General features: G+C 36.8%; 1 protein-coding gene across 8 annotated transcripts in view; it reads right to left on the minus strand.

Moving 5' to 3' along the window:
- Positions 1-13,016, minus strand: part of LOC144195417 (splicing regulator ARVCF-like) — a 105,179-nt gene that overhangs the window by 17,548 nt on the left and 74,615 nt on the right. For all 8 annotated transcript variants that reach the window (XM_077715041.1, XM_077715039.1, XM_077715040.1 and 5 more), the window contains 4 exons: positions 6,620-7,125; positions 4,375-4,558; positions 1,477-1,594; positions 1,191-1,362 (listed from right to left, as the gene is read on the minus strand). In XM_077715041.1, the coding sequence (XP_077571167.1) occupies positions 1,191-1,362; positions 1,477-1,594; positions 4,375-4,558; positions 6,620-7,125 (980 nt within the window). The remainder of the gene's footprint in view (positions 1-1,190; positions 1,363-1,476; positions 1,595-4,374; positions 4,559-6,619; positions 7,126-13,016) is intronic.

A 13,016-nucleotide genomic window follows, 5' to 3' on the forward strand; every position in this document is an offset into this window, starting at 1 on the left:
CTAATCATAACGCTATAATAAGAATTCCACCAGAATGTCACATTAAAGTGAAGAGCAGGCAATTTGCAGCCTACTTAACACAAGAAATTACCAACAATTTTAGCAGACTGTGTGACTTAAGAACATCACAGTGTGCTTCTTTATAGTTTGTGTTTAATGTTCCTCATGGAAAAAGAACACCTTGAGGGGCCGCATCACTACGAGTAGCTCATTACGTGGCTGCTGCACACAACAAAGTGTTCGTATGGGTAATTGCTTTCTTCACAAGTCTGCATGCATGTAAAGTCAGTTTGTCAAATCCACAATTGGAGGGATTTCTCCAAAGAGTTGTTAGATACCGGGGGGTCAACAACGAGTAGTCACACTTCATTGGTGGTCTGATTAATGACAGCCATTAGTAGTGTACAACAGGGAGACAACAGTGTTGTGCTGCTGTGAGCTCAGGAGATGCCGCTTACAAACCGAGCCCACCTAACATGGGTACTTGACGAGGGGCTTATAATCATAGCATGCTGTGAAAAGATTTCAATGCTAATGTAAATTCATATAAATTGTTAAAGAGCTGATGATGGTCATGCCTTAGTTATTGATTGACAATATTTTCTAAAATGGATGAGGTCAAAATGATGAGTCGGGAAGCAGCTGTTTTTACAATTTTTTTCGGTAAATTTTCAAGGACTTTTGTCAGTCGGATTGGGGGTTCCGTTTTTTTTTTTTTTATGAAAGAACAAATGCCTTAAGGGGGATTTCTTTTATGTGATATGCCCTACGGAAAAGATCCTGAAAAGTTCCTATTAACAGTATCACTTTAGTAGTGGGGAAATCCTTTCTTTGACTGGCTGGGAATTACAATGTGTTTTTCAGACTATAAGTCGCACCAGCTATAAAATACACAATTATATAATTGTATCAAAAACCAAGAACAAACATGTTAAAGTAACAATAGTAAAACAATATATATCAGGCTTAATAGTACTTAAGAATTAGTCGGAGGCCTAGCAAAAACTATGAAAAAAAGTTTGGCTCATAGTCCGGAAAATACGCCTGTGGAAATTCCAAGTTTTTCAAGTCGAAAACGGCAATTCAAATTGTCACTTGCTCCAAAAACATGACTATTATTAATTAATTAATTGTCATGAAGAGGTGATTTATTAGTGAGATCCCCCCCAAAAAATCACCATTTTCCTCACCTTTGGCTTTTTTGCCTCCGAAGCAGCCGGCGTCATCCTTCTTCTTCCTCTGTGGCCCAGCAGAGCCAGGGGTCTGTGGCGCTGATGGATCTTGAAACCTCTCGGCCCCTGGCACTTCTTTGTGGACGTGGTAAGACAGGTTCCTCATAATACACACACAGTTCTCCACCGACTAGGTAGGAGGAAGGTGGAAGTAGACAGTGTCACATTGTCAGTATATATGCATATTAGATATTATAAAGCCGACTCAAGAGACGGAATAAGTGGCAGTCCGGTGACGAGCGACCTTATTATCCATATCTTTCTTGCCTACAGCTGATTGGAGGGCATGCAGGAGGGCGTCCACCAATCCGTCACACTCCCTCAGTCTACGACGAGCTTCTGCTCCGTCTGAGCTTACGTTTCTAAACAACACACATGGTTCATTCATTTTAAAAAACATAGTTGAATACACAATCGCAAAACAAGTAAAAACAGGTACAAATACTGTACCATTTTCTTTTTTACCTGTACCATTTTTTTTTAACCTGTATTTCACTTTTTCTAATGGTATAATTTTGTCAATGCCAGAACCTGGTACATTATAGTAAAAGTAACTTTACGTTTTTTTATATATTTTTTTTAATTTATTTATTTATTTATTAGAATTTTTTATTTTTTTTATAGAGTATGGTCACCAATTGTTGAATTTCCTGGAGTAATTTTGCTGTGATATGATATAATATTATTAAAATAAACCAGTTTAATACTTCTTCTGAATGTATTATAAGACGGAATACATGTAGTTAACAAAAAGTTGATTTCAGATAAGCTTACAATAACACAATAATACAAGGAGAGAAACTTAATTTCCTCTTGTGGGACTATAATTATTTCACTAATGAAAACAAAACAAAACATTTTTTTCTTAAAAAATACAAATTTTAATCAGACTAGTGATTATTTTTCTCGGATGGATGCATTGGAACAAGACTGGATTACCTTGCAACTACCAGTACAAGGTAATATGTGTTATGTTACATATAGGTATTTCAATAAGATCATTGCATCAGTGTAAGAACCAAATTTTCAGTACAAATGATATCTAAAAATGAGTTTTTTCCCCATTTTTTTTCGCCTGACTATGACTATTGGGTTTAAGGATAGTTTGAGCGCCTCACATGTGATACCGTTTATGCAAAGCATCCCTGGTGTATAATCCCATTAGACATTAGAATCTTGTAAAAAAAAAGTTGCCGGAAGTATTATAAAGGTAAAAAAAATGTGTACAGCTTTACAACCACCTCTACATAAAAAATTACAGTCATAACATCTGTGACAGTGACCAGCTGGCCATAGCGTCTAAAAAAAAAACATGAGCGCCAACATTTTCAATTTTCTATGAAGCAATGCTCTCCGTCTTCAGCTGTCAGACAATGGTGTCCAGTACCCTTGCCGATAAATCAGTGGAGCAGCCACCTTGGATTTATTTGACAGGCGTGTGTTTGGGAGCAGACTGAGTTTTACTGCCAGCTGTTTCATTTTCAGGAGTCTTTTGGGGGACAGTTGTCTTTGTTGGAAGGATTATGGACACTACAGCTGTCAGTTAAGAAAGCAAAGTAAAGCTGTGGTTCTTGAAGAGAGGTGACCGGGAGGAATGACAGTGTATGTAGATTTAATGATAATTTATGTTCCAATACATAGTTAAAATGGTATTACTTTAAAGGGAAGTCTCATGTTTTTCTACCAAATCTCTGTGATTTCAATTTAAAATGGAAAATGTGAGGTTTTTTTTAAGCCAGTTGTGTTGTATGATAATGTTATGTATCAGTGGTTTTTATGCTGGGGAACATCTGATAGATATTCTCCACTAATGGGGCAGCTGGTGCAGCACAGCCGTAGGAAAAAATATATAAATAAATAAAAAAAGAAGATATATGGGCTTTTAATTTGTTTCATCAACTCAAAGCTGCTTGCGAGCCAGGATCAGCATTTTTTCTGTTTACTGAGAATGCAAAGCTCATTTGTCATTGGCTTGTTCTTGTATTAGTCAGTTGGAAATTGTTGGATAAATTCTACCTTTGAGGTATGACTACAAACTTTGAGTTATGTTATGATATGATATAGTAGTTACCGTATTTTCACGACTATAAGGCGCACTTGAAAGTCTTAAATTTTCTCCAAAATAGACAGGGCATTTTATAATCCGGTGTGATTTATATATCGATTTTTTTTTAAATGTATCATTCATTGAGGGTGCGCCTTATAATGCGCATTATAGTCCTGAAAATACGGTATATTGGATGTCACAAATCTAGGTTATTTCAGGAAGAGTGGAATATATTTATTTGTATGTACGTGTATATATGTATATGCATGTAAACAACCTTTCACACTCAGATTCACACTTATGGAAAAATTATTTTCATAACGCATGTTTTCGGGATGTGGGAGGAAGCCGGGGTTCTGGGAGAAAACCCACGCAAGAACATGCAACGCGCAAACAGAAAAGCATGAATAATACATGCAGTACAATGCTCAAAGAAAATACTCATGCTCAGTGTCACCCTTATTTCAAATATAGTAAATATCCCTCAAAGGAAATATAGTGGTGTGTTTTATATACAATGAATTATAATATATGGGAAACCCACGATATATTTATGCAGGAAAAGACTTTTTTCTTGATCTTGTTTAAAATGTAAGTCACGTCTTTGATGGTATAAGTAAACAAATTCTCTCTCGAGTCAGCATTTTTTTTCCTAAGGACAAACTGAGGGCTTGGTAACTGTTACTATGGAGCCATTTTAGCAGTAGCATTACCTTAAGTGTCAAGCAAGTTAGATTGACAAGGAAAAATGTAATATATACATATATATAGTGATAATTTCCGCAAGAAAGCAACTTGTAATGTCAATAGGGCACAGTGATAACTCATTTTAAGGTATTTTAAAAACGACTTACTTCACAGTTTTAATCTATATTGATGTAGAATGCAATCAAGAGGGATGAAACGCACTTCAATTTATTTCTAAGACACTTCTGAGGCAAAAAAATACTAAAAAAAGGCAAAAGACATGCAAAATAACCCTTTCTATATTAAAAAAATGCTTTTTATATATATTTTTTGAATAATTACACATAAAATGACCTCAATTTGCACCATGCTGGACCAAATGTAGCCCAGCTAAATTGTTGAACTTACCTCAAGCACCCAGAGGTGTTCTTGAAGACCGTGGTCCATTCTGCATCACGTGGCTTGGAGTCCTCGTTAGGTTCGTGCTCCCAGCCGGAGTGAGGGATGATGACCTCATTGGTCATTGTTTGGAGGCCGTGGTTGATGATGACCATCTTCAAGGGCTCATAAGATGAGAGATTCCAAAGAGTTCCTATGTACGTAAAGCCGGACGAGAATCAGACACAGATAAGGCAATAAAATAGGCAATAAAGAAAAGGATTAAAAATTAAACATGCAATAAAAAGGGACCATATAAGGAGACGAAAAATTTAAAAAGGGAAAAAAGCATGTCTATATTGGCAGAAAATCTAATTCAGGGTTGAACAATTGAAGACAGAAGACATCTTAGATAGAAGTCTGCTATTATGTTAGTTTGTTTTCACAGATGGACTGTAATATTGACTGTTATTGTAATGTAAGGATTATTATAACCCATCAGGGTCACCCAAGGTAAACAGCTTCTAGATGTTGGATTGGATAGATTAAAGTAAAGATAATTAATGTAGATTTACCAAGTAACAACACCAATGGGGAGTTCTAAAACCATCATGGCAGTCATGTAAAAAGTTACATCGAGCTCTTCTTAGTCAGATGTACGGACGGGTTAAAAAGCAAGAATGCACAACACCTTCCAAAACTCTTAGGGGTGTAAAACAGATTCCCTGTCGCCCACATTCTTGACGTATCACAAAGTCTTGCTACATGTACTGTGATTAGTCAGTCAATATGGGAACATAGTGCAAATCCACACTGTAAAAAACCAAGACGGACTTGGCATGTATTTTGCGCATGGCAAAAGTCAAGAGTTGGCTTCACAGATCCACTGGATTAAAAAAAGTACACTGTCACTGGATTTTAAGAGCATCTTATAGTCTGGTAAGTAGGTACTTTGAGTATCCGTTATCAACATATTACTTTGATGACAAATGCCTTTACTCTCATTTTTAGCAATAAAAAACTAAGGTATCGCTCATCAATTCAACGTCAGTCACCACATGGATGATGAATTTAGCAAAATTTGACCTAAGTCAATAAAAAAAAAGATTCATTGGTTCAACCAATGTGGAAAAACACACAGAAGTCCACATCATCACTTTCCCTAAGGATAACTCTGGGGTTTTACAGTCACAGACCACTCCAACAGCCAATACTTATGAAATGAACACTATAAAAAAAAGGGTTTCTATATTTAAAACCCTACAATTATATGTAATTGTAGAACGACCTGGCAATTGCTCGCCACAAGGGCTGGTGCCACAAGCTGAGGCCGTATTGTGACTAGACTTTTTCATTGGAACTGGCACACTGAAACCTGAAATAAGGGACTGAGTATACAAGTGGGTGTTTGGTAAAAAAACAAAACAAAACAAATACAGCTCAAGGAATCAAAAGTAAAAGAAAGCAAGGACTGGAAAGGGGATGAGAGCAAACGAGTGTAGGAAAACGTAAACAACAACAACAACAATTGAAGTTCCCCATTTCTTTAGCTATGTGTTGTAGTGCAGGGTTATTTTTAGTAAATGCAATGCAGTGCTGTAAAGGCAATCATTTCTGCTGTGCCATAGTCATCGCTCACAATGACATCTCTGTCAAAGTGCACGGTCTTAGTACACTTGAAAAAGCAACTGTTTCCAGGAGCCAGTACCCATAACAATGTAGTGTAGATAATGAGAAGTTGGAAATAAGAGTGACTGAATTCATTTTACCCGCATGTAGACTTGAAACTGTACAAATACACTAAAACACATTCACAATACAAAACAACAACAAAAAAACAATGGTAATATGACAATTACCGTATTTTCTGGACTATAAATCACATTTTTTTCCTAATTTGGTTGAAGCCAGTCACCAATACTCAAATACAACATATGTTATTTTTCTCTCTGACCACCAGCAGCTTATTATGTTATTTATTTAATGTTATAGTTGTCTAAAAAAATGCTATGTTAACAGATGGCTATTTAGCTTGGTGTTGTCCATTTTACTATTGTTACTTTAATGTATTTTTGTTCTTAGTTTCTGATAGAATATAAAAAAATCCCTTCCAAATGTGCGACTTATAGTCCGAAAAATACTGTAAATACTAATTAATGTAAACATACTGCACTTAATACAAGGGTTGGGGTATTGTTTGAATTTTATCTAATACCAGTTAACACCTTGTAGTAAATATTACTTTCAATTTTAAAATAATAATAAAGTATCCTACCAGTGATGAGCTCTCGAACCTCCATATCATTGGTCTTCCTCAGGAGTCGTACAAGGCCAGGAATGCCATCACAATTTTTAATGGCCACCTTATTATCATTGTCCTTGCCATAGGAAATATTGCGCAAGGCTCCACAAGCCTTACGATGGACCTCAGATTTAGGATGGTCCAGAAGTGCGACCAGTACAGGAATTCCTTTCAACTGGCGAACGTCCTTTTTGATTTTATCATTTTCGTAACACAGATGCTGCAAGTATGCAGCCGCATTGGATTTTACAGGATCAATGGGATGGCCCAACATAGCAATGACCTCTGGTAGATCTGGATCACGCCATCGTGGATCTTTACGGATACTGTCGATGGAGGGGGAACGTCGACCGCCCATACGGTCCAGGCTGGCCATACTTCCCCGTTCAGGTTGCGCCAGGGGTGCCGAGTACATGCCATGGACGTAAGGGTGGCGTTCATCAATTACCTCTGTGTCATTGGGCTCATCTGGGTAACCTCTGGAAAATACAGAAAGAAAGGGTTGGTCGGATCAGAGGGATGGAACAGTTAAATACAAGGTGACTATCATTTGTCTGAGAGTAGAATTAACTACAGAGAGAGAGAGAGAGAGAGAGAGAGAGAGAGAGAGAGAGAGAGAGAGAGAGAGAGACAGAAATTGAGGCTAATGATTAATGAGAGGGTGAAATAAAGGTGAAACGATGTATTAGGTAGGTGTTGTGTGTGTAGAGGGAAAAACAAACAATATATAAGGTTAGATTATGCTCATTAAAAAATAGGATTTGCTAACCATTTGTTCCAGAAAAAATTAAATGGAAAAACCCATTAGGAAAAATAGTGCAATACTGTGAAAACCTTCCGTTAATCAATCCCTGATCTTCACATAAAAGCATTGCCAATGTTACGAGAAAGTATAAAAAGAAAAAAATCAATTTGTAACCTGAAGAGAATTAATTAAGTGAAATTAAAGGATTGTCCATCAATTGGCCAAGGTTGATGAGTGTCTACTTTCTCATTACATAACGACATATGGTATGGATTCTAATATGTATTTAATTTTTCTATGACCTCTTGCATATGAAATGTAATGAAGGGATTCTATTTCCATGTCTAAGGAAACTAAGACATGTGTACTGCCCTGCAAAAATTGTGTGAAGCCTCTTTTTTCAAGCCATAATGGAAAAACTAAATAAAAGGAATGATTAAGATTGTTTTTAATCAATATATCCATCAGGATTTTGCCGCTCGTGCCAGCTTTGTTACAGTAGGATTAGCATCCTTAAGGCTCAGGAACTAGGACAGTGAAGGAAGTCCACTGGGGGAGGAATAAGGGAGTTGTCGATGAAGGTTCATTGAAGGGTTCCTTCACCAATCTTCCACATTACTTCTCTTATTTACACAGCCACATTGTCTGCATACAGTAATAAAATAATGGACGATTTTTCAAAATCGCAGTTTTCCAAGCAGGTATTTTGTACTTTGTAAGTATTTTCTGGTCTTATAAATAATTGAGAGGCGGCAAAGCAGATGAGTGGTTAGCGCTACGGTCTCATAGGTCTGAAGTGCTGGGTTCAAATCCAGGTTTGGATCTTTCGGTTTGGAGTTTGCATGTTGCGTGGCTTTGCTTCGGGTTTTTAACTAGTTCTACAATGTCTCATGTGTCTGTCTTGCTCCTGCAACCAAGGAAATTTCCCGAATACGGGACAAAATAAAGTTATTATCTAAATTGTTCCTAGGTATGAGTGTGAGTATGAATGGTTGTCTACGATTGGTTGGCCCGCTTTTTGCCTGGATATCTATATAAATTGTTTAATCAATTTCTTAAATTAATGATCCGAGTCACAAAATGTTACAGTAAATATTCACAGAGCAAAGTGGCGTGTTAATGACTTCTCCAGAACTAATCGGGGCCGAGAGCCAGAAAACTTGATGTCCAATCAATGTGGTGAGATCAAGGTGTTCATTAACAAACACACACACACACACACACACACACACACACACACACACACACACACACACACACACACACACACACCAGCTTTAACTTTACTATTCCAAAAGCAATGCCCGATATGCATCGTACTTGGCACAAAAGATCTCTCATAAATTAAACAAAATTGTCTGTAAAAAGTAGATGATCAAAATTTTTGCTTCTCTCTATGGCAGTGTGTAAAACAGAACCTCTAGTGGGTTTCATGTTAAATATGTCTCCTCATAGTTCTTTCCCAGCATGCACGAAAAAAAAAGAAGGTAAGAGCTCCATGAGCTTCATCTTGCTGGAAATTCACTGAATTCCTCAGATACAATTTCCCTCCCAGAAGCCCTGCAGTAACACACCATCTTTTATGGTTAGTCCGATTATAGTGCTGGGGGAATGGATACAATTCAAATTGCTTGAGCGTTGAAATAAGATATTATATCCCAAGTTGAGCCAGAATGGCGGAAAAAAATGAATTACCAGATAATGAAGGAGAAATTGTAGCGGTCCAAATGCATTTGAATGAGAGTAAGAAAGTGCATAACAACTTTGGGTGTCAGATGCAATATTAGCACATATTATAGGGCCGGACCAGTAAACTCATTGCAAATTGACATAGAACTAACAATAAGCCCACTTTTTTTCCTTTGTATTAGTCACTAATATTCAGAATTAGTGCAAAGAATGAGTAAATTATCAAAATGTTTATTAAAAGAATTTTCCTTTTACATTATAAGCAATATTTTATGAACAAGAGAATAACATAAGAACATAAATAAATGTCCATTCATGTTGTCTGCACGTACTAAACACTGCACCCCTAGCGGATAATATAAGAACTACAAATTTTAAAGAAAATTCATTTTTTTATACAATGCAGCTTTTTTCCCCGGGCCGTACCAAACCATCAGACGGCCCGGATCCGGCCCGCGGGCCGTACGTTTGACACCCCTGTTCTAAACGATTGACAAAATAAAAAGGATAAAATCTAAGCTCTGTTATTTATTTTGGTATGCTTTGTTATTTATTTTAAAGAGTGCACTAACCACAAAGAAGGAGGAACCAATAATTATTTATTTCAAATGTTCGCCAAGCATCTTTTTAAGGCCAACAAACAAAAAATCGACTTGGATTTAGCTAGATGGAAAAAGCTTTTCACACATTGAATGTGTTGCCACTAAGCATGTCCTTAGGAAACGCACTCCTACTCCAAACACTCCCACTCAGTGAGGTCATTTTCCAGGTTTTTATTTCTGTGTTATTGAAGGATGATGGCAGCCATAACAAAACAATCTTAGTATCCTTGCCAATGAAATGTTACTCACTTAAGTCTTTTTTACACTTCGTTTTTCACAGTTATGGACTACGTATCCTTCATATTTTCAGCACAAATTAGATGGACACATTTGTCTCGTTCTCAGGTTGCCAAGATCTTGGTCGACGTGACCAGACTTTTAGTGGAAAAAAAGACACCGTGAAATTACTGATGGGAATGACGGAAAATGCTTTTAAACTGGCAGTATTGTGTGCAAAATGTTGGGGTGTATTTGGTAGCATGTCCAATGGCTTTAAATTCTGGACTCTAATACGATTACAGTGTCAAAGTGGTGGCATGGGGGCCAAATCTGGCTCGCCACATCATTTTGTGTGGCCCGGGAAAGTAAATCATGAGTGCCGACTTTCTGTTTTAGGATCAAATTAAAATGAAGAGTATAGATGTATATTAAATTCCCTGATTTTGCCACTTTTAAATCAATAATTGTCATTTTAAATCATTTTTTCTGTTTTTAGTTCAAAAATCAATTTGTAAAATCTAAAATATGTATAAAAAAGCTCAAATAAACATTGTTTTAGATCTATAAAAAAAAACCTAAAAAATCAGGGCTTTTAATCCAGTTCTTACAATCCATTTATAAAAATAAAAATATTATATCTAAAATGGTCCGGCCCACGTGGAATCAAGTTCACGTTAAAGCGGCCTGCGAACTAACCCAAGTCTGACAACCTTGCAGTAGATAATGCACTTCATATTAAAAAGATATACCCCCCCCCCCCACACACACACCTCCTCATGTACAAGAGTTTTCAATTTTTTTCCATAGTCTTCGTAGGCCATTTTCATTATTTCAAATACACCAAAAAATGGTATTCTATTATTCAAGACATTCTTCAGGGGAAGCTCAAAAATGATAAACAGGAAGCAAAGTATCAAACAGTATACAGCTCTCTGAGGAAATCTTGGCAGGATGTAGGAAGAGGAGGTGGGCAGGGTGTGCATGTGTGTGTATAAATGTGTGTGTGTGTATGTGTGTGTGTGTGGTGAGGAGGTAAGAAAGAAGCAAATGGAGAGGATCTGTCTAGTGACAGATCGCTTCCACGGGCCGTTCCCTTCAAGACATTACTTGATTAAAACGACAAAATCTAACTCTCAATTAGGAAACGTTCTCATGTATGTGTGTGTGTGTGTGTGTGTGTGTGTGACCCCCAAAATGCAGGTGGGCAGGTGCATGCTGCCCAAGGAGAAATGAGCCATTAGAGATTGCCTCATAGACATTCCCAATCGTCTGACCTAGTTCAAAAGCATCTATTAATCACACTGGCATAAGGACGTATATCCAGAGTATGGTGGCGGTGGAGACGTAGTGACTCACATATAACGGATGGGGAAAGGAAATAGCAGTGGGATGGACTCTTATCTGGATAACTGAGGGTCAGGGGAAGAAAGCTAACTGTCAAGCGGGTTATCGGAATAATCTAAGCGGAGATAAATGGAATAGAGTTGACCCGGCTTTGTCTTGTAGCTGCTGAAATATTCATATCTTTGTCAAAAGTATTCTGTTGACTGGAAGGAAAATTGTTGTAACCAACTTGGTTTTACTTTGTTTAAAAATTAAATACAAATTGCATAAACCACAACTAAAGGAGACGACATGATGCTCGTTTAAGACCATCAGTTCCTATGTGATCTCTCACTATTTGTTACTATTGTATTATTTATATTTTATGTCAACTATGCACCAAAAAGTAAAGACCAGAAAAGAGACATTTTATATTGCAAAAAAAAAACAAATTGTATGGGTTTTGGGACTTTGTTGTGACTGTGTAAGTGCCAGTGTATTTGTAGTAAGTACAGTACTAGTAATTGTGCATTTTTGATGTTTTGAAAGTTGTTGATAAGATAGGAAAACTATCAAAAGATTAATCGGTAAAACATATGGTGTGGTGCCATCTTGGATTCTTGAAGGCTCTCTGATTAGACTTTTTGGTAGATTTCAGAATGTGCCTGTGGAGATTTTAGTCGACTCATACCGAAGAAAAAAAATGTTTACTGATGTTACACAGTTGGTTGGTTAAAATCTCTTTTTTTTAGTTTTTATCCCGAAGGTATTTGTGAAGTTGAGGTCGAGTTTTCTGTCTGGTTTAGACAGGTTCTTTCACTAACTCCAAACATATGTGTAAGACCAAGTATTTCATTTTTTTTTAAACCCCAAAATAGATTTCTGCAAAGCAATATGTTAACAAAATTAGATAAAAACCAAACAAAAAAAAAAAGATTAAAAATACACCTAAGCATTACGCAGAAAATAGTAGTAGTAATTAGTGGGACTTTAATTAGAATGCTTTTTTCCCCCTCTCTTCCTTAAAATGACCCGGTAAAGTTTAGTTTATGTGTTTTACTTATATCAAGCCAAGTCCATAATTTTGTTTTTGGCTGCAGTAATTTTATAAAAAATTGCACCTCTCAGAGACAGGATTTTGGCAATGGAAAGCAGGTATTCAGTGTTTGATGGGCATTTTTCAAATTTCCATTGCCTCATTTGCATGCCATCGTCACTTATTACAGCGAGCAGACTTGTCACACGAGAATAGTCTGTTAGTGTGAACTCAGATTTAATATGAGCCTGCGTCTATTGTGTTTCACTGCAGGTTTTTTTCCTCCATCTCATCATTTACACCTTTCCCAAAAGCAAAAAAGCTCTCCTAAGGTGTCAGTTTTTCCTTTAGTTTGTTGACTTGCCATTTTGTTGTATAATTTGACTAGTAGGATTCAAAAGAGAAAAAAATTCAATCTCAAAGAATGGTACCATCCCCAGCCAGATGTCAGTTCCCATAATTGTTCCCAAATCTTTATATTTCCTTTTAATCAAGAAATTTGGGCCATCTGCATCCTTCCAAAGTTTACAGAACCCATTTTGGATAAAGTCAATACTTCTTCCTCCATTAACATACTTAGTAGTGAGGAAAGCAATACTCAAAAATGCATACAATCCTCATCAGAACTCTGACACAATTTCTCAAACTTAGTGTACAAAACAAACTAATTTAGTGAGTCATCATGCCTTCTTCCGGGTCCAACATAAATGATATGCTTAGGCATGCGTAAAACCCACAAACCACAGTCAAACAACA

The sequence above is a fragment of the Stigmatopora nigra genome, chromosome 4 (genome assembly GCF_051989575.1).
Source record: "Stigmatopora nigra isolate UIUO_SnigA chromosome 4, RoL_Snig_1.1, whole genome shotgun sequence".
Taxonomy (NCBI): domain Eukaryota; kingdom Metazoa; phylum Chordata; class Actinopteri; order Syngnathiformes; family Syngnathidae; genus Stigmatopora; species Stigmatopora nigra.